General features: G+C 51.6%; 10 protein-coding genes across 10 annotated transcripts; 4 read left to right on the forward strand and 6 right to left on the reverse strand.

Moving 5' to 3' along the window:
- Positions 1–133: 133 nt before the first annotated feature.
- On the reverse strand, positions 134–3766 carry MRET_0043 (pheromone-regulated membrane protein; the record flags this gene model as incomplete). The annotated part of the gene is made up of 1 exon (XM_027626670.1): positions 134–3766. One exon carries the CDS (start codon positions 3764–3766, stop codon positions 134–136), a length of 3633 nt encoding a protein of 1210 aa, XP_027483129.1.
- A 304-nt stretch (positions 3767–4070) lies between these two features.
- MRET_0044 (transcription initiation factor TFIIH subunit 2) lies at positions 4071–5587 on the reverse strand (the record flags this gene model as incomplete). Its single annotated transcript, XM_027626671.1, has 2 exons — positions 4071–4287; positions 4314–5587. 2 exons carry the CDS (start codon positions 5585–5587, stop codon positions 4071–4073), a joined length of 1491 nt encoding a protein of 496 aa, XP_027483124.1.
- Positions 5588–5813: 226 nt separating this feature from the next.
- On the forward strand, positions 5814–9728 carry MRET_0045 (protein transport protein SEC31; the record flags this gene model as incomplete). The annotated part of the gene is made up of 1 exon (XM_027626672.1): positions 5814–9728. The coding sequence occupies one exon, from the start codon at positions 5814–5816 to the stop codon at positions 9726–9728; it is 3915 nt and encodes a 1304-aa protein (XP_027483123.1).
- A 104-nt stretch (positions 9729–9832) lies between these two features.
- On the forward strand, positions 9833–12961 carry MRET_0046 (vacuolar protein sorting-associated protein 18; the record flags this gene model as incomplete). Its single annotated transcript, XM_027626673.1, has 1 exon — positions 9833–12961. The coding sequence occupies one exon, from the start codon at positions 9833–9835 to the stop codon at positions 12959–12961; it is 3129 nt and encodes a 1042-aa protein (XP_027483126.1).
- Positions 12962–13007: 46 nt separating this feature from the next.
- Positions 13008–14873, reverse strand: MRET_0047 (triose/dihydroxyacetone kinase/FAD-AMP lyase (cyclizing); the record flags this gene model as incomplete). Its single annotated transcript, XM_027626674.1, has 1 exon — positions 13008–14873. The coding sequence occupies one exon, from the start codon at positions 14871–14873 to the stop codon at positions 13008–13010; it is 1866 nt and encodes a 621-aa protein (XP_027483125.1).
- A 176-nt stretch (positions 14874–15049) lies between these two features.
- On the reverse strand, positions 15050–16020 carry MRET_0048 (mitochondrial DNA replication protein; the record flags this gene model as incomplete). Its single annotated transcript, XM_027626675.1, has 3 exons — positions 15050–15106; positions 15144–15290; positions 15331–16020. 3 exons carry the CDS (start codon positions 16018–16020, stop codon positions 15050–15052), a joined length of 894 nt encoding a protein of 297 aa, XP_027483122.1.
- A 206-nt stretch (positions 16021–16226) lies between these two features.
- Positions 16227–17153, reverse strand: MRET_0049 (ESCRT-II complex subunit VPS22; the record flags this gene model as incomplete). Its single annotated transcript, XM_027626676.1, has 1 exon — positions 16227–17153. One exon carries the CDS (start codon positions 17151–17153, stop codon positions 16227–16229), a length of 927 nt encoding a protein of 308 aa, XP_027483121.1.
- A 448-nt stretch (positions 17154–17601) lies between these two features.
- Positions 17602–18480, forward strand: MRET_0050 (homeobox domain protein; the record flags this gene model as incomplete). The annotated part of the gene is made up of 1 exon (XM_027626677.1): positions 17602–18480. One exon carries the CDS (start codon positions 17602–17604, stop codon positions 18478–18480), a length of 879 nt encoding a protein of 292 aa, XP_027482824.1.
- Positions 18481–19490: 1010 nt separating this feature from the next.
- MRET_0051 (ubiquinone biosynthesis monooxygenase Coq7) lies at positions 19491–20267 on the forward strand (the record flags this gene model as incomplete). Its single annotated transcript, XM_027626678.1, has 2 exons — positions 19491–19990; positions 20021–20267. The coding sequence occupies 2 exons, from the start codon at positions 19491–19493 to the stop codon at positions 20265–20267; spliced, it is 747 nt and encodes a 248-aa protein (XP_027482825.1).
- MRET_0052 (uncharacterized protein) lies at positions 20264–21143 on the reverse strand (the record flags this gene model as incomplete). Its single annotated transcript, XM_027626679.1, has 2 exons — positions 20264–20899; positions 20925–21143. The coding sequence occupies 2 exons, from the start codon at positions 21141–21143 to the stop codon at positions 20264–20266; spliced, it is 855 nt and encodes a 284-aa protein (XP_027482702.1).
- Positions 21144–21147: the final 4 nt, after the last annotated feature.

Raw genomic sequence — 21147 nt, forward strand, 5'->3', positions numbered from 1 at the left:
ACATCATTGCGCCCGAACCGCGCTTCGAGCAAACACTTTAGCGCCATTCAATCTGAATCAGCAAGCGCACGATGCAATTCAATGTGTTTATGTATTTTGCTGACCTACAAAGTTGATATTGACACGTAAAGACTTAGAAAGAGAACATACCACCTCCCCGGACCCTGTGTCCTCCAAGGAAGAACATCAGCAGGGACGAAGCAAATAGACCGATGGCTATACCCAGCGAGATATTCAGCAGCTGTGCACCGATCTGCAGACCAGACGTTACCTCTGTGTTGCCTGATCCAGAGCCATCGTCTTGAAGCGTTGCAAAGTTCCATAAAGTAGTAGAGCCAGTCATACCGCTAGGCAGTTGGAAAAGAATACCGGGCACTGCCACCACGAAACTGCGTCCATCGAAAAAGCGGCCGTAGATATTGGCAAGTATACCCACCGTGAAGGAACCCAACGCAGAATACAGATATGAATGATTTTGCAATACTTCAGGAACAGGACAGTGCTCATCCTTCGTACCATTGCAACTCGAGTTCACTTTATTAGCAATCGTGGCAAAGTTCGCCACAAGCCAACCACAAACGGCAATAAGGACCATCGCAGGAAATTCTTTTCGAGTCACCTTGGCCTGATTACGCAGTGACAGCAGCAGAGCGTATCCTGGCACTGTTAAGAAGGCCCAAGCAAAAGAAGGCGAAGCATTCTGGCCTGGAGGTGTGTTGTACCAGTGCGGAAAGTCTAGCTTACGTGCATTACACTTCGTCAAATTCGCGCCTTCACTTCCAAGCAGAGGAAGTGCACCGATCATTATACCCAGACCTAGTAGCGTGGAGTAGATAATTGCATAGACTAACCGCACGGAGCCAGATACCAGACTCTTTGATTGAAGTTCCAACGCTGCAGTCAAAACAATAAAACCAGGAAGAATCATCACAATCGAGCCCGCCATGACAGCTTCGTAACAGAAGTAGCGGCCATAATGAATCTCTCCAGTAGGTGTATGATAACGACTAATTTGGTGAAGACCCATTGCAATGAAAGAATTCAATGTAGCAAACACGATCTCGAAAACGTTGGAGTAGAGTTCAGAGGTAATAGAAAGCTGGCAAAAAGACATAAAGGAGCCTAAGCAGAACGAGGCAATTGCATCAAGCAGCGAGCCGTTGAATGCCCATTCACCGACAGTAATAAAGGCGGATGCCAAGCCGCTGACAAGAACAAATTGCCACTTGCGCAGCATTGGCTTGCGTCGCATCAAATTGTCCAGTTGCTTGGAGCCTTGTTCTACACCAATCTTATCATGAATGACGTTCCAATAGATAGTGTGCATGTCAGTCAGCTTTGTCAAGTCCACGGTACTGCCCTGCTTGATAATTTTTGTTTCGGAAGTGTGCGTGTTTTCATCACCAAAAGACAAGAGCATGACCGATGGGAAATACACACAGCGACAGTTAACTTCCAGTACATTGGCGGTAGCTTGAATTTGTTGCTCGATACGATGCGTTGGTGCACCAAACATCATCAAACAGCGAGATAGCTTCAAAAGAAATTCTTGACGCTTTAAAATGGCCGCGACATGCATGGTGATGAAGATTTCTTGCTTTTTGCTGCGAGCCTTGCGGCGACGAAGCTTCTTTTTCCATTCACGCCTCGCCAGTTCCTCTGGGTTCGTATTCATGAGATGATTTTGCTCGTCATCAGACATTGAGCCATGCGGCCATTTGCGATGCATGAGATTTTTTCCCGCATTTCCAATGGCTTGGCCCCTACGCTTCATTGACGACGCGGTTGCACTCCCAGCAATCGACTTGCTCTCAGCTGCACTAAAATAGGGATTAACCCCCGAGTCCTGCTGCACATAGGCTGCGAATGTGTTGGGTGTTAGTGGCACAGTACCAGTTGGACCAGTTCGCATCTTCTTGGGAACAGGCGAGGCCTCAGCTACAATTTTCGCAGTGCGGCGCAGAGTTTTTTCGTTCATATCTGGAAGCAAATAACGGTCTAATGTAAAACCCGGACGAGATGGATTCGGTCCTAGTTGTGCGTGCAAAGGACTCACCGCACCAATCAAGTTTCCAGATGTAGCAATTAGGCCACCAATGGTACCAGCTGCAGAGCGAGCAGCCTTAGGACGTTCGTCCATTATGTCCAAACCAACGTCAGACGCGACATTCTTGACGACACTTTGTCCAGCATTCGAGACATTTACAATGTTTTGGTTCGCCAAATTAATCAGACCTGCACCCGAGCGTTGCAGCGAATAACGCGAGGAGTCTCGCCATGAGTCGGTAGAGGGCTTGGATTCAGCAGCTTGTTTTAATACCTCTGGATCGACATCCTGGATAGCGGCATGATTTCCATAAGCATCGACAACTTCGTTACCGATCAAATTTAAGCCACCACCAAGTACTGTAGCATCAGGCTCAGTCGCAGCTTCTGATTCAGGCGCTTGCGAGTCAGACACCTGAGACGTTCCATCCGTCTGCTGCTGGTCATAGAGCTTTAAAAGTTGGCCTAAAACGCCGCCACTTTCTACAGGTCTTGAGTCCATTTGCTGGGCAGTCTCGAGAGCATCGGGCGTGCTGGCTTCTGAGTCGGGAAGGTGCGATCGATTAAAACCAGGAAGATGCATTTCATCTTCATCGCTGCTATCAGCACCACGACCATGAAGCATCTTGTGTGCTGAGACAAGTTTGGCAGCTTCACGCTCAATGGCTGATGGACGATGACGACGCTTCGTACCGCGGAGACCGGATGACGTTTGTACTGGCACACTCTTCATGTTAGTAGCATCAGAGGTGAAAAGACCCTTTTCCGACAAATCTTCCTTATTTTCGTTTGAATTAATACCAAAGATCTGGCGAAGCGAGCCCCATCCCTTCTTGCCTTGATCATAGACCTTCTTTCGAGCCGAGCGGGGTGGTTTGGATGGCATGCCATCTGTTTCGCCCTCAATAATATCCACATGATCAAGGTCATCCATAGGATCATAAGAGCCTGAAGAGGTGGCACCTGGCGTGGTGGTACCTCCATAATCGTATGCGGGCTGTGGATCTCTTTCCCTGAGTTCTTGGGGATTCGTGGGCTGGCCTCCAAGAAAAGCTTCGTCACGAATAATTACATGGCCAGGAGGTGGGGCATCTGAAAACGCCTCACTATCTTCATCCTCGAGCTCCTCAGCCAATGCAGCAAGTCGAGTGTGGTCGTTCCCTTCTACATTTACGACACCAGTTCGGCCCTGTGCATTGCCCTCATACATGTCGGGCATTTGAGGTCGGAGTCCCTCCAAGCTTATCTGACCTGGATGATTTGCACGTTGAATACCTGTTCTTTGCCTAGGCTCAGTAGTAATAGGTGAGTTAGCAACTGTTGAATCGACAGGTGAGACAGGCGGTTGAGATACAGTAATTGTCGGACCTTGACTACCGGTATTGATATGAATACGTGCAGATTTTGATGCATTACGATTGAGCCCATTATCCGAGATACCGGTTACACTGCCGTCGCGCTGTCCCGTAAAAATAGTGTCCGAGCGAAGTGGTGATGAGTAGGTCGCAGAAGTCGCAGGCACACCAAGCGATGAAGTGATCGGCGGAGCCGGCTGTTGTTGGTTTGAATTGGATTCCTGCGTTCGAATTCTGTCACCATTCGAAATGGAAGGATGCGAGTCATCGAGGGACCCTTGAGACATATCGGTGACATAGCTTTGGTCCGCTACCTGATGATATACATGGTTCTTATCATCAAGATGAGGGGGCGGTGAAGGCATGCCTCTTTTTTCACTAGAATAAGTACGCGAATTACACGCAGTAAATTGTTACTTCGTGAATGAAGCAAGAGGCTGCTCAAAGGGTGTGCAACCTACGTGGTAAAGATGCTTTGAAGTCTAAAAAGTTTGCCGCTGGGTCTTTGCCACGCATGACCCACCTCCACCAGTTTTAGCTAAAGATGTCGCAGTCCTTTCTAGCATTGAAGCTGTAATTTGTCGAAACCAGCCTCCACTTCAATTGGGCTGTGCAGCGACCCAGGGGCAGAAACGCTATGATAGTACAGCACGCGCGGAAAAGATCTAATCATGTACAGCCTGGACAGGTATGCAAGTGTTCTTGAACAAATGCGTCGCACTCGAGACAAAAGTGCTGATGACATTTCGGACACATGTAGCGAGATGAAGGGGCTAATGTTACATCCATAGTTGTGCGTGCGACAGACGCTTCGTTTATGTCACTGGGACGGGGTGGGAATGGGAATGCACAAGCGAAACAGGATAACGGTGAGGATTCAGTTACACTGGATGTCAGGTCATAGATACGCACGCTTCCCAAGCTACTGGCTCATAGTTTTGCACAGGAAATAGGTGGTGATAACTCCGGGCAAGGTGAGTACTCATAATCACAGTAATACCACACGTCGGACAATCCGTGGGCACTTGACATACACGGGATGAGCATCTCGGACAAGTATATCCAACTGGAGCAGAGCCTCTATCCGAGAATGATAAACCTTTCGTTCCAGTCATCGGACGGCCATGACACGCGCAAAACGAAGGGGGTGCATGAAAGGGGATACGGCGGGGAAATCCCATAACGAGCAAGTCATTTTTCTTTTCCTCTGTCGATGTGGATGGAGTCTCAGTCACGACCCGAGGAGGTACGTGCTTCATCAAAAGTTCCTTGTAATGATCCTCGTTCAGAACCACATTGAAGTCACCTCCTGTTCGTGTGCACAGTTCTTTAAAGACTCGAAGCTCAGCGGCAAGTGAAATAACAGAAACCTGGATATGCTCCTCAACTAACTTATCGATGGTTTGGTATATATTGCCGGGATCCACAGTAGTGAGTGAGGCTGATATATATAGAATTTCACGGGTATTCGAGCTTGGTAAGTGGGAAAGCGAGCTTCGCGCCATTTCCAGCGAATTCTGAATACTTGGCTCACCACGCGGCTCAAGTTTTCGTCGACTGGCCAAGACAGCGCCGTGGTCGAATGTGTTACCACCCATAAGTGAGAGACGCTCAGCTAGGCCATCGCGCGCACAGATTATAGCGAGTTGCCCAATCGGGTTTTGGTCGAAGTATTCAGTCACAAATTGGCGCGCAAGCTGCAAAGTAAGGTCAAAGCGTGTGGGTCGTAGATCGCGGTCATTCATGTCTTCACTCAGATCTAGAATTAAAACAAAGTGACGTATAATACCCCGTTGTACCGGTATGCTATCGCGCAAGCTCCTCTTACGCTTGTTTATGTCGATTATTTGGCGAACAGCACTTTCCAAATTGCCGCTTTCGTCTTCCTGGACATGATCCCATGAACGCTGATATGTGGCCTCCCAGCTGTAAGCATTTCCTTTCTGAATTTGACGATCACGTCTTGAAGCTGCCGACTTATTGGTACGTTTAAATTCATCCCCATGCCCTTCATCATTCTTGCGTTTGGCGCTCGATCTCTCTGCAAGAGCCGTGCGTAGCGACGCATTAGGCAGTGACGGAAGGGCGTGGAACTCATCTGAATCGTCCGATTGCTCTTCCATCATCTCATCAGAATCATCTTCGAGCTTTGTGCTATCCACGTAATCATCATCGCGCCCGCGCATGACACGATCTTGGGTGCTATTCTGCTGGCGTCTCCACCCGTATTGCGGTCTCTCGCGTTGGGCACCGGTGCGTCGTGCTTCATTTGATGCACGTGGCTAGCACGTGGCCAGGTGCCAGCACACGGGTCGGGGCCGACAGTCGCGGCCTTCGCAGAAGCTCCACGCGGCAACATTGCCATCGTTCTGCTGCCGTCCCAGTGACTGTTATTTGGTGACAAAAGGCAGTATGAAAGCATATCTACCGCGCACGGCGGCCTTTTCATGGGCGCCATCTAGTGCGGAGGTCGACGGCCTAGTGATGGCTACGGGTACGGTGGCCGGTGCTCTCGATGAAAGTTTCAACAATGACAGCGTGCTGGAGTTGTGGAAGCTCGATGCGACACCGGACGACACCATGAACCTGTCGCCCTCAGTGTTAGGATCTGTGAATGCAAGTGCTCGTTTTAATCGCCTTGGCTGGGGATTTGCTCACAGGGACAAGCCGCACGGCCTTTTGGCTGCAGGACTCGAGAATGGTGAGGTGGGGGTATGGGATGTCGGCATGCTCATGGATCCTAGTACTGCCTCACATTCACAAATTCTGCGTAACACTGTGCACAAAGGCTCTGTCCGCGGCCTTTCATTTAACCAGCCACAACCTAATTTGATCGCTACGGGCTCTGTCAATGCCGAGATCTTTGTATGGGATCTTAAGTCACCTACCAAACCATATACGCCGGGGTCGCGCTCGCAGCATCTGGATGAAATTTCCAGTCTGGCTTGGAATGGCCAAGTTCCATACGTACTCGCCACGGCATCTACAAATGGTAGTACTACAGTATGGGACTTGCGTCACAAGCGTGAAATTGCTGTGCTGCGCAACTCCGCCGCCGGTGCATCAATGAGCTCGGCGCGTAGTATTAGCTCACTTGCTTGGCACCCGCTCAGTCCTACACGTATCGCAACGGCCACGGAGGACGATATGAATCCGGGTATTGTGTTGTGGGATCTGCGCAATTCACGTGCGCCAGAGGCAATCCTGAGTGGCCATGAACAGGGTGTTCTAGGTCTATCATGGTGCCGTCAAGACGAAAACCTGATGCTTTCGTGTGGAAAGGACAGTCGCACGCTATGTTGGAACCCTCAAAGCCATGAAATTGTGGCGGAGATGCCGCCGCATTCGAACTGGGCCTTCGATGTGCAGTGGAACCCTCGCAATCCCAACATGCTTGCAAGTGCGAGCTTTGATGGACATGTGGTTGTTCAGTCTCTGCAGAACATTCCCGTGGAAAGCGAGCAGGACGCTGCTGCTGTGTCGACAGCCAGCATGAACCCGGATGATTTATTCACAGCGCTAGGCAATGCGCCTCCGCCCTCTACGGGCGGTATGCCGCTTGTCACGGCTCCGAAATGGCTGAGCCGCCCTACATCCGTGGCATTTGGCTTCGGTGGTCAGCTTGTGACAATTTCTAAGCCGGTGCCTGGAGCACAAGGCTTTCCTTTGCGTGTGCACGAGATACATACTGAACCGTACATTGCTGACCGGGCACGCGTACTCAGCCAAGCCCTAGATGAAAATACGCTTGCTGACTTTTGTGCGATGCAATGTCAGAACCCGAACACACGTGCTTCAGACATGGCGGGATGGAAGACGCTTCAGACTCTTTTCCATGTTGACTCTCGCGACGAGCTTGTTGAATTGCTTGGCTTTTCGAAAGACGACATTACCAACCAAGTTCAGCAAGCTGTGGGCGCCTTGGGTTTACCGCCACTAGAAGATGAAAACGCACAAGGTGAAGATCCGGCACCGCAGGTCCCGTCAGTCACCGATGAGGACCCCACTGCTTTCTTCGATCAAGTCCCAGATATGCCTCTAGAACCGCCTCAGCCGGCGGCCGAGCCATTTAGGCTTCATCCTAATGGCAATCAGGACCCTGACCGCCTGATAACAAAGTCTTTGATTCTTGGTGACTTTGAAAATGCAGTATCGCTGCTTGTTTCGCAGGATCGCTTCGCGGATGCTTTAGTGCTTGCCACGCGCGCTGGTGACGAGCTGCTGGTTAAGACGCAGCGCGCATACTTCAAACGACATGCGATGAACAAACCCTACCTCCGATTATTGCAGAGTATCGTGACAGAAGATTTGTCGGATGTGGTTTACCATGCAGACTTGAGTGAATGGCAAGAGATTTTCGCTGTGCTCTGTACCTATGCAAAGCAGGAGGATTTCTCAGTCCTAGCCGAGCGTCTTGGTCAACGTCTCGAAGACCGATACTTGCATTCAGCGCAGCTAGGCACGCCAGCCTTAGTCGACCGCAAGAATGCGGTTTTATGCTACTTGGCTGCTGGATGCCTAGAGAAGGTGATGTCGATGTGGATCGAAGAGATGCAGGAGGAAGAGTATGCTATCAAATCCGGAAGCACGCAGCGCGACAACTCTCCGTACTCGGCTCATGCTGAGGCCCTTCAAACGCTTATGGAAAAGGTGGTTGTTTTCCAGCATGCTGTGCATTACACTGATGAGGATCTACAACCCCCCGTCCCCAATGATGATGGAACTGTGCCTGTGCGTGAATTCAAGCTGGCGCCGCTGTATAACTACATTCTTGAATATGTAAACGTCTTGGCCGAACAGGGCTTGGTGGATATTGCGCTCAAGTTCGTGGCTTTGACTCCGCCTGACTACACACCTAACCAGCAATCGACCGTGGCTGATGCCGAGTGGACGCATGACCGTCTGCTGCGTGCGAGTGAGATGACACAATACGCGCCAACGAATCCATACGCCCAAGGCGCTTATGCTCAGGGAGCATATGACCAGAGTGCCTATGGCGGATACAATGTGCCTGCTGCACCGTCGGTACCTGCTGTGCCTGCTCCTCAGCCATTAGCACCACCTCCCATGGCTTCCCAGATGGCACCGCCGCCACCGCCACTCGCAGCGCCGAGCATGCCAACGATACCAAGCGTGCCTGCAGTGCCCACGGCTTTGTCGCAACCGGACCCCACACCGTCACCGTACGCTCCACCTGTCCATCCGGTCACCGCACCTCCATCTGTTGCCCAAACAACAGCCTATGCAACCCAGCCCGTGCCGCAGGCCATGCAAGCGCCGCCGCCACCTGTCATTGGTGCGCCGCCGCCTGCTTCCATGACACCTGGCCTGATTCCTGAGCCGGCGGTAGGAACAATCGCCTCGTCTCCGTTGCCGCCACCGCCGCAGTTCAAGCGCGAGAAGGGGGGATGGAACGATGTGCCTGCTCCTTCCTTGCCGCCGCCACCACCCAAGCGCGCGCCGTCTGCAGCGACAGGTGCAGCGATCACATCGCCTTTCCCGAACCAACCGCCGTCGATGGCAGCGTCGGCGGCCATGCCGCCACCGCCACCTCGTGGCCCTCCGACTGGCCCTCCTCGTCCATCCAGTGCGGCATCGTCCGCGTACATGCCGCCACCTATGGCTTCGCCACGCACTGGACTGGGTATCGGCCAGCCATCCCAAGACTATGGCCGTCGTATGCCTCAGGGTCACATGAACACGCCTGGCGTGCAACGACCCCAGACGCCGACAGTGCCCGGCCGTCCACCCATGGCGCGAACGCCCAACCTGCGCCCCCAAGTAACTGGCCCGCCGAGTCAGTTTGCCGGGCAACAAGCTGCTACGACGCCTCGAGCATTTTCCCAAAGCGCAGCGGTGGGTACCGTACCAGCTCCTCCAAGAGGACAAGCAGGAATGGTGCCACCACGCTCCATGACTCCAGCGGGTGGTGGATATGGTGCGCCTCCTCCTGCCTCGACGCCCGGCGGAGCCTCCAAACCAGGTTTCCAGTACCCTCGTGGCGACCGCTCCCACATTCCACCGAACTTGCGGCCTGTGTCTGACACTCTTGCACGGGAAGTGGCTCGACTTCGCAGTGTGGATGCGCAGCCAAAGCGTATTTTGGACGATGCCGATAAGCGTGTACAGCTGCTGCTCGATGTGATGAACAATGGCCTCGTGGATGCCAGGCTAGTGCCTGTACTTCAGCAGCTGGCTCAAGCAATCCAGGCGCGTAATCAGCAAGGCGCGCTACAGCTGCACGTCCAGCTTGTGACGATGGCCACAGGTGATGTGGCTACGGCTCTCGTTGGCGTCAAGTTCTTGATTGCCAAGCTGTACTCGTAGTGCGAATGCGTAGGCTCTAACTGATTGTCACGTGTATCTGCGATACGTGTGTTGCTGAGACGTGGAGTGGCACTGTTGTGGCTGTCTCGACGACCTTGGTGCTCATGGCGTCGTCCGTGAATGTGCAGGGCTCGGACGCACCACTATTTGACGTTGGTCGTGTGCAGTATACACTTCCTGCGCCGCTCATACATGTCGCTGCTGCTGCCAACAAACTTGTGCTATGCTTGTCACCATTTGACGGCATGCCTATGCGTATCGTTTACCTCGATCTCGAAGAGCCTGCTTTCACACAGGAAGCCTTTATATCTTCTCCCACGCAAGCTAGAGGCTCTCGCTGGCGCGATCTTCACGAGTCGACGCGTGTGTTCGTTGATGCGTCTGCCGTGCATGTGTTGCTCTGCGCAGGTACATATACCTATTACTGGACACCAGGCTGGACTCGAGCGCGCCGCATCATGCAGCTGGACGGTGTGCCTGTGACAGCCGCCGTATTCGGTGAGCCTCGAGCTACGCCACCTGTGGCACTCCCTCCTTTGACGGGTGGACGCCGATGGATTTGGACTCCACCCATTCTTTTGGGCACGGCGCGTGGCGACCTCGTTGAGACGGTCCTGACCGCACAGCTTGGTGGTAGTGATGACCGGATGGATATTTTTGATCGATGGGCGCGCATGTCAGCCGGTTCAGCAGAGTATCCTTTGGAGCGTGGGGTGTACAGACTCTATTCCCTTGCATCAGATGCAAACGCCATTACTGGTTTGGCATTGGAAACGCAAGGCCAGAATGTTGTGATTGTGGTTGCAACATCGTCCCGTTTATACGAATTCGTGGGCCTGTCCAGCGAAGTACCGGGGCCCGTGTTTCAAAGAGTGTTTGATCAGTATCAGCAAAGCTCTCAATCGCAGTGGAAGACGGACCTGCCGCGGGGGAAGGGTACCCTCGTCACTGCTACGCTACCTGTATCTTGGCCATATGGATCGCATCGTGCCATGTCGTGGATGAATGGTGCTGGCGTGTATGCTGCCCAGCTTCTGCCTGATAAGGGTGTGTGCCATGCTGACCTTTTTGCCTTGCCACAACGTGATGATACACCGATTTCATTGGGGCGCACATCGCTGCATCATGTGCTTGTATATTCAGACATGGCTGTCTGCATGAATGCCTTGGACGCAGATGTTCAATACAAAGTAACCCTTCCTCTGGTGGCTGAGGAACGCGTGCTAGGAATAGCCATGGACTCATCATCAGATACATGCTGGATTTATACTTCACTGGGTGGATTGTATGAGCTGCTCGTAAAAGATGAGGCTCGCGATATGTGGCATTTGTTGCTGAAACGGTGCGACTTTGAGAAGGCACTAGCATTTTGTCATGATGAGACGTGTCGGAAGCAGGTGCTGGAAAAGAAGGGCGATGCACTGCTACACGCAGGTCAGCTCATGGAGGCTGTCGAGTGCTATGCTCAGGCCCAGACACCGGCCTTTGAACAGGTTGTGCTTTCTTTGATGGACGTCTGTGCCGACAAGGCATTGCGTCGATATGTAAGACTACGTCTCGACAAGATGCCGAAACAGGCTCGCGTGCCTCGTCTTATGCTAGCTACTTGGCTCATTGAATTGTATGTGGCCGCCATTCAGGCACAGGAACCCACCTCCGAATATTATCAAACACTTTTGCTAGAAGCGCAAGAGATACTTGAGCGGCATCATGATGCCCTCGACGCACGCACTACCTATGCTCTACTGGCTCGCCAGCAGTGCACAGAGCTATGGCTGGCCTACGCTTGTATTTTACAGGACACCGACAAGCTCGTCCAGCACTGGATTGACCAGAAACAATGGAATCAGGCTCTTCATACTCTCAGCGCGCAGTCAGCACTGGATGCGTATTATGCAAGCAGCATAGCACTAATGCAACATGCCCCTGAAGCGACCATCCAATGCTGGCAAAAATGCGATCAACTTGATGTCGAGCGCCTCATACCCGCCTTGCTACAGTACACTCCGGCGCCGAACGAGTCAGATGTTGTGCTCATGTACTTACAGCATGTGATTGATGTACAGGGCAGTAAGAGCCCAGCCGCTCATGCATTGCGCCTCTCGCGACTGTGTGAGCGAGCATCGAATCAGTCCGCTCTCCTCAAGTTTGTGGAGTCTGCATCCCCCGGTGCTTTGGATCTGTCTTATGCTCTACGCGTATGTTCTGAGGCCGGATGCCGCGAAGCTTGTGTGCGAATTTATGCACGTTTGCAACAGTATGAAAATGCTGTGCATCTCGCTCTGGAAGCGAATGACATTGATTTGGCATGTTCGTGTGCAGATCTAGCCGCACATGGACCCTCGGGGCTCCAACGCGAGCTCTGGTTGCAGTGTGCAAAGCATGTGGTGCAGTCGCAAGCAAGTATGGAGGATGCTATGGCGTTTCTTCATCGTACGGACCTGCTCACCGTCGAAGACATACTCCCCTTCTTTCCCGATTTTAGCGTGATTGATGGATTCAAGACAGAAATTTGCGATACTTTGGAAGGATACGTAACGCGGATTGATGCGTTAAAAGAAAATATGGAGCGAACGTCGGCGACAGCTGCAAATATTCAGCAGGACATCGATCGACTCTCGAAACGCACCATTGAGATTGACACAGAGCATCGGTGTATGCAGTGCGCCACCGCCCTTCTTCAAAGGCAGTTTTATCTCTTCCCTTGCCGACATGGCTTTCATGCAGATTGCCTGACTCAGCTTGTCACACAACACTTGTCATCGCGTCGTCTGCGCCGATTGCTGCAACTTCAGAACGAACTCGCTGCAGCTGATGGCACCTCAGAGCCACGCCCTACGTCGCCCACCAAGTCCAAGGTATCATCGTCCTCATTTCCTTTGAGCACTTCTTTAGAGCGTCTTCGTGAGCACGTACGCCCACAGGCTATTGTGGATGCAATAACAGCTGGGTTGTCAGTGGGTGTGACAAGTGGTCGGCGTGCGCTTGCTCCATTGGACCCAAGCATGAGTATACGACCGGCATCCAAGGGCAAGTCATCCACACAGGCAGAGTCTGCCAACGCCTCCGTTACTTCTGCATCATGGACAGCACAGCTCGACAAACTTCGGGCGGAATTGAATACGATCGTTGCAGGTACTTGTCCTATTTGCACCCTCAGTGTCCGAAATATCACAGCACCCTTTCCAGACGAGAAGGACCACGAGGGCGATGATGCTGACTGGATCGTGTAGAATATAATGGCAAACTCTTGTTACCTACAATTGCGTCTATCGAAGGCTACAGAACCTTGTAGATACCCTCAACAAGGGCCCAAATACCCCATGCACCAGGGTCCGGCACCTTCTCGGACGTCTCACCGATGTAAGTGGCGCGGCCAAGGCGGGCAGTCATATCACGCGTCTTTTCGGCGCCCTCCTTCGAAGCATCGACAGCAGCCTTAAGTGCCTCCTTGGCACTCTTGCCACTCTCGGCTTCACTCGCGAGCGTGCGGCAGAATGGTTCAAGGGCATCGACCAGCGTACGGTCACCAGGGCGAGCTGGCGTGTACTTGCCTAGGCTCTGGAAGGCGTGGTTAGCAGCGGAAGCCCAGTGTTTCACAGTAGCCGCCTCGCCGTTGTTCTGAGTGCTCTTAAGGAGACCCTGCACAAGACCCGTCAGATAAATGGCGTACAAGGCACCCGAAGTGCCACCCATACTCGACTCTTGCGCTTCGGTGATACCCAAGACAGTCGAAGTGGCACGGTCCAGAGGGATCTTATTTTCTTTCAGATACTGGAGCACAGCTTCGGCACAGTGGCGCAAAGTCTCACCGGCATCGCCATCGCCAACCACAGTGTCATACTTGGTCAGCGTCGGCTCCACATCAATGATGGCCTTGCAGAGACTCTCGATGATTTTCTTGGTAAGCTCGCCATCGCTGTTTGTCGGGCCCGACTTGGCAGCCTGATTTTCCGTCGGCTTGCCGCTCACAGCGTGTCCACTGTTAGCTTTCTCCTCGAGGAGCTTCGCGGGTTCATCCTCCATCTGCTTGAGGGTAGGAAGAGGATTCTTGCTCGTCCAGCCCGTCTGAGCACCAGCCCAGCCCGTGGCACCTGTGGGAGCGTCGATCAGCTCAAGCACATCACTGCCATACTCTTCCGACACGCGCTTGTGGTTCAACAGCGAAATGTTGAAACCAGGAGCGTTCAGAGACGTAACATAGGTACCGCAGTAGACACGGGACAGACGCAGGTTCCAGTCACGCTCGATCTGCGTACGAGCCTCAGCAGCAATGGCGCCAAGCTCAATGGAGCTCATGCCACCAAGGTTGTTGATGATAAGAACTGGGTCATCATCCTTGTTAAACTTGACGAAAGAGCGCTCTGGGTCATCCTCACGCAAGAGAAGCTCGAGCATTTCCTTAATAAGATCCTCACCGGATGGCTTGTTTTCAATGTGCTTAGCACCGGGCTCGTTGTGGATACCCATACCGATTTCCACAGCCGACTGACTCAAAGCGCCACGCTCTTTAGGGTCAGTCGAGCGGCCTGGCACATGGCAGTGGTCAAGCGAGGAACCCACTGTCACAAAGTTCTTAACCATGGTGCGGCCAAGGTGTGCAATCTTCTGCACATCATCACCTTTCTCCGAAGCGGCACCGAGAACCTTGGCAGTGAACGCAGCGCCGGTCAGTCCGCGGCGACCGACAAGGCCACCCTTACTACGACCCACAGACACATCATCACCGACATTGACCATCTCAATGTCACGGCCCTTACCTTCACTGTGGAAAGCCGAACGAGCCTTCTCCGAGGCCAAACCAAAGTTGAGGCAGTCACCAGTGTAGTTGAGTACGATTGTCACAATACCCTTGTCTGTGGGAGCAAGGTCTACACCACTGCAGATCTGCTTCGAGCTGGGCGAAGCAAACACATCACCACTCACAGCCACAGTGACAAGACCGCTGCCAACGAGGCCGGAGAAAGCGGGCTCATGACCGGCACCGCCACCTGCCAAAATGGCTACCTTGTCGCGAGGGTGCGCAGCATTGTAGAGAACCTTGTGATGGGCAAAGAAACGGAGATCGGGGTTCGTAGAGGCCACGCCGAGGCATGCCTTCTCAACGAGACCGGTGGCATCGTCAAAAACGTGCTTGGTAGACATGGTAGACTGGTTGAAGTGCCAGCACGCTACACCGTGCACGGTCTTTATGCGTCATTCTGTTCACGTGACATAAGACGGGACTTTCCAGCCCCAGGCCCGCTTTTGTCAACAATAGGGCCGACTCATAGGACGCCCGTGAATGGAGGTGCACTTTTAGAACCAATACAAGACCGAGTCTATTTGCTGGTGCCAAGCCATTCGCGCACCGAGTCAGCAAAGGATACCATGCAAACCTAGATTTGTTAGAAATGGCAATCAACATATACATACCGTTTGCCAGATGCCCAGACAGATACGAGGGCTAACACCGCGGTAAAGACCCCGCAGGCCATTTTCCTTATAGATATAGGCAGCAGTGCCAAGAATTGATGGTTTGGCTGAACGGTGTGCAGCAGCACTCTTGGTCTGCGATTGCATCTAAAAATGTCAGCATTTCATGTCAAACACGCGCACATACCTCGACACGGATCACCTCAATCGGCTGGTTCCACGTTGCTAGCGCACCGCCAATGGTCGAGCACAGAATACGCTCCATATTATTGAGCTTCTCGCCCTCCGTCTTGCCAGTGAAACGACGAACGGGCGACTCAGCCAGGCGTGCAAAACCCATCCGGCTTCCCCAGTTCGTCATTTGGCGGAGAGCAACGGCATTCACACCTTTGTTGATGCCGCGAATACCTTCCTTATTGTAGATGTCAGCAAACACCTTCCAGGTAGACGGCGGCGGGACACCAGCGGTGACCTGCTTTTGACGCGTGATTTCCACAGTCTTCATGCACGTGCAGAAACCCATCGTTGCGTATGACTGCACAATGCCACCGGTCATACCACCAAGAAGGCCTGCCGCACCAGGGCCCATGCCAAGCGACTTGGCTACCTTCTGTACTTCAGTGGACGTGAAAAGAAGCACAGCACCTTTAGTAGATGCCTCGATCCATGCCCACGGGATTAGACCCTGGTAAAAGCCAAGCACACCGCCGCGGTTCCAGACCGTTTTCAGAGCCTGATACATCGTTTGCGTGCGGTTTGAAGCCATTTGAGTCTTGATAACCTCAAATGGTTGACCAAGAGTAGTCACTTCAAACATGTTCATGACCGCCCCGACGGCGATGTTTGACCATGAAAAGCGTCCTTGTGCTGGCGCCATCTCAGGATTACTCTGTGCAGAATGTCGTGATAACGTTCTAACCCACGCAGGCGAGTCAATGCGTGGAAAATGTGCCCAATAGGTTCAATTAATTGCAACAATCATGCGATTTTGTGGAGCTATTTACCATTCAATGTGGGGGCGTGCCAAGTTGCTGCGACGCACAATGTCACCCTTGGCAGAGCAGTAAAGCGCAGCAAAAGAGCTCAAGATGAAACACCATTACCTGTAAAGGATCCGGAGCTAAATTCACCGGAAAAAAGAGAGAAGGCATAATATCGCCGCCTATTTTGTTCAGGTTCATTGTTCACATCAGTAGGTATAATGTCCAGCCAGAGAGTACCGTCATTTAAAAGCATATCATCAAGAGACTGCTTAGCTCGCTCTGGCAACCAAGTAGGATTTTCACCAGGCACATCATTATTCTTAGAACAAGATGCCAATACCTCGGCTGTAACATAAGTATTACTTAAACAGTCGCGAGGAGCCATATATTGGGAAGACAGAATGTTCAAGATGTGCAATGCATCAGAGCTAAGCTCACGAGCCATGGTTCGAATCATTTTGGCACCTAGTAAATCGAATACTTCGTATCCACAGCCAAGAGGATGAAGAGCCTGAATACTACGCTCAATGTCCTCCTCACTGATTTTCCATTCAACGTTTTTAGATGATGCCTGGGAATACATAGAGTCACAATGACGGAGTCGCATTACGCCATCTATCAAGGCATTCATCGAAATGATACCACCATTTTGAGGGCGTGTACTAATGCAGACGTCCACGATCTGCACGCCTAGCTCGTATTGCCAATCGTCCAGCCCTAAAAATTGACTCCAAAGATTTGCAACTTGCCCAAGTCTTCCACCAGCATCAACTGAAGGGGGACGACCAGCTAATGGGTCTACCATCATGTTAGCACACATGCGTTGGAATGCATGTCTAAATTGGGGGTTTCGACGTATGTCGCGTTGATGTCTGACAGCAAATGACTTCAAAGCACGAGAAAAGTCATCAATACGCTCATTTAGTTCAAGTAGCTTTGATTCATTCCATTGTTGAGATATGCAGGTGTATTGACCAGTCGATGCGTTTTTTCTGTCCAAAGCAACAATGCCTGGACCCCGCCGCATATTCACGAATCCACGCAGCAGCAAAGACCGCGTTGTTTGTAACGCACAGCCAAGTTCTACTGCGCACTAATACGCAATATTATTCATATTGCGAACATAATGAGCTTGTATCATTGGCTTGTTTCAGATTTCTCAGATATTTGCCGCCGCTCACAAAGTGTGGGGTGAATCGATCAATCACATAGTGAGTTTGTGAAAAAAGTATACCCCAATTATGTACAAAATCCACATTTGTGGGCCAACATATCGCTCAACAAGGACAAAATTAGGTCGTATGATGCCAACCAATAATTGATGCACAATATTATACGCCGTTCATAAAAGGCGGACTCGATTGCGCTGCATCTGTGACAGGCTATCATCAATTGCTACCATAGTAGTAATTTTAGGGCCGGCAGCATATTGCCCAAGATTCCAGATCCCACCCTGACCCGATCGTAAAGACTTTATGGGTTTCGTCCCAGGGAGTATGAAAAGTGATATTCCGGCAAATTCATACCCATATGACGACTTACAAAACAAGGAGTCACCTAATTACGCTGGTTCAGTATCCTCAGAGGCTTCCTCAGACAACGCCTCGGTAGATCACGGTGCCGAAGAATCTTACTCCTCGACCCCACAAAATAATCAATCAAAAGGAAATGGTAAACGCGCCAGAAAATTGTTAACGGAAGAGCAGAGTCGTGTCTTGCACGATCTCCTGCGACGAACTAGTTTTCCGTCAACACAAGTCCGTCAGGAAGTAGCTGCTCAGCTGGGGCTTTCTCCCCGAAAGGTTCAGGTCTTTTTTCAAAACAAGAGACAAAAGCAACGAAAGAAGTCTACCTTGTCAATGCCGACTCAGGTCAAAATGACTGAGAGCCAACGCATGTTGCAGGCGCGTAGTGCTGAAGCGAGCCCTGTTCAACAAAATGACACCTATCCTCGTAACTTATCTCCTCTGTCACAAACTCAACTTCATGGAGACATTCGCGACGTGACCCCCTCTATATCTTTGAACACGAACACTTCGCCCCCCAGCATTCAGCATTATCATCCCCCGCACTCACTCCCGTTTAAGTGGCCACATTCTTATTCAGAACCTCGACGTGCTTTTGAACGACCTTATTGGCATGAATCTCGGTATGATCGCAAAGACTTTAATGCATCTGGCTTCTTCAAGGCGAGTCCAGACTTGACTACTTCACGCTCGACCCCCCCTTATACCCGTGAGCTTTATATGAATCAGAACGCCTCACGAATTTTGCCACCCATTGTATCTAATATTCGAACAAGCAACACAAAACTGCCCAGCATTGATGAGGTTGTGTCTCGGGCACCATACTGAGATTACCTGTACGTGATAATGAATCTTGGTTACCCGGAAATTGGAACGAATTGACTATTAAGACCATTCAATTTTAATGGAAGCGAATATATTGGTGCTGTCTCTCCGTATATCATTGACAATGTGTGAAGGCTTGGGCATTATTAAGTGTGCCGACAATGAAAGCAATTGTCGCAAAGGAGTGGCCCTTGTGGTGCACCATGCATGATCTTGCATTTAGCGCTTATAAATTCATTCAAGCTATTCTGCGTATAGCTCGGCTATAGTGTTAGCTCCGACTGAATGTATCGATGCACTGATCGTTCGCGCGATTTATACTCGTTTTTAGAAAAAGCAACATGATTTCAGTCGGCCGGAGATTCGCTTGAGAGAGGAAAAGGGAGCATACGCCTTATCATGGCGAAAACAAAGAGCTATCCCTCGATGTCCACCAAGAATGATGTACACTTTAAGTGTAGCCATACGCACGCGTCTTGCGCACGGACGTTTACTGTAGTGACATGGCGGAGTACAATCCCAGTCAGTCAAGGTATGCGCCTAGACCGCTGGAAAATCATAGTGTGCTGAAGAAGCTTCTTGAGTCGTAGACTATCATATCCACAAATGTCAGTCAGTATACAGCTCCCAAACTTTCATGTGTAGATGAAGAATGCACATGACCATACTTTGTGTTCGTCAGGCAATACGTCACACGCTTGGCTCTACGCTGTAGGCCTTTGAGCTTTGCATTGTTCGCGTGTGAATGACGAAACGGCAGGGCCTACGTTTATGGAACATGGATATGACGCTTACTCGTGGTTTGATCTGAGATGTTGTATCAGCTAGAAATAAATCTTGTGAAAGGGCACCTCTCATTCTACCACCATAGCCATATCTGTCAGAATATGTTGTAGAAACTAGAATGATACGGTCGTAAAAGCAGGGCTGACGTGCTGGCTCTGAAGCGAGGATCCAGGCGGGGCTGTGGGGGGAGTGCCGCAATGTGGAGATTCATTTGGCACACAGACACCATGCTCCGATTGGTGTGGCGAATGCCACGCAGTGGGTGGCGCAGCATACCAAGTAGTATGCGACACTTTCAAACTGAGAATCTGGCATCGGACGCTTTCACAAAAACGTCGGCCAATCATGCAGAGAGATTAGCTAAATCGAAACGCTTTATCGCGGCTCTATCACCAGCTGATAGGCGTGTGGTGGCATCCATGCTACGTGTAGACCACGCAGGAGAGATTGCGGCGAATACGATTTACGAGGCGCAAGCCGATGTTTTTGGATTTTTGGGAAAGCAAGCGACGAAGAAGCTCATGTTGGAAATGTGGGACAATGAGCGCAAACATCTTGCATCGGCATGTGCCATGCTAGATGAATATAATACGCGGCCATCAGCTCTTACTCCAGCTTGGGCATTAGCTGGGCGCATCCTTGGTGGCGCTACGGCACTGATGGGTGAAAAGAGTGCCATGGCATGTACAGAGGCTGTTGAGACAGTCATTGGCGAACATTATGATGAGTACGTGCACTACGAGCTAACTTTTTTCAGCCAGTTGCTTCATTTGGAGCACATTGGAGAAACGCTGTCGCGCGAATACCAAGGCAAGCAAGCTGAAGAGCTCAAAGAGATTCTTACGCTCCTACGTAATGTCTTGATGGAGTTTCGGGATGATGAACTGGAGCATCTCGATACCGCTGTTGAGCATGATTCGCAGCAGGCACCCGCGCATGCATTACTGGCGGCCGTTGTCGAATATGGTTGCAAGGGAGCGATCGAGATTGCCAAGCGCATCTAGATCACATCTGCACCGCTGCCTCTGGACCACACACGCACAATCGCACGTGTGCCATCGTCTTGTTTGGGACCGGTACCGTCTGGCAGGATTCGGTACAAGAACTTGGTCGGTGCAGGTATGTATCTTTCCATAAGAAATGGGTAGATGGGGTCAGATGGCCTAGATGTTCTAGCCATCATAGGCCGAACGAGGGCATACATGCCACATTCGCCGTCGCAGGCGGCTGCGCGACCACTAGGCAGCTCGCTAACGGAGACCCATACGTCAGCCGTGCGTAGCAGATAACGAAAAAGACGTTCATCGCTTTGGTCGAGTGTGCCACGGTGACTGACGGCGGCACAGGCATCGGCCTGCATGAGGGTAAGTAGCGCTGTGTCCAGCGATTCGCACGTCTGTCTCAGAAGGCGGAGCCAGTTGACAAAGGTATGGTATATATGCTCTGGTGTACCACTCAAGCACCACTGCAGCATGGATAAGCTGTCGATGATGACCAATGCACCGGCTTGTGTGTCGGGATGAGATGCCGGCGGAGGCAGAGCTTGCTGAATGATCTCATGCAATGGCACGAGCGAGTCATCCAGGAACGAAGTAGCATCGATATAGACAAAGTGCGGGGTATCCAGAGAAATGCCCTTGCGTGAGTATCATGCAACGTACGGCTTTCCGAGCGATGTGGGCGAGATGTGTGGGGCCGTCCGCACGGACACTGACCCAGACGACGGGACGTGCATCTTGGAGGGCCTTGATGGCGTACTGTAGCAGAACAAATACGCCATGAGCGTCCAGCGTGTCGGATACGTGGATGTGGGCGTCCTTCGGGGGCAGCAAGGACCCCCCGCCATGCGCAAAGGCCAGTATCGACGTGAGGCTCGACATGGTT

Source organism: Malassezia restricta, chromosome I, assembly GCF_003290485.1.
Source record: "Malassezia restricta chromosome I, complete sequence".
Classification (NCBI taxonomy): Eukaryota; Fungi; Basidiomycota; class Malasseziomycetes; order Malasseziales; family Malasseziaceae; genus Malassezia; species Malassezia restricta.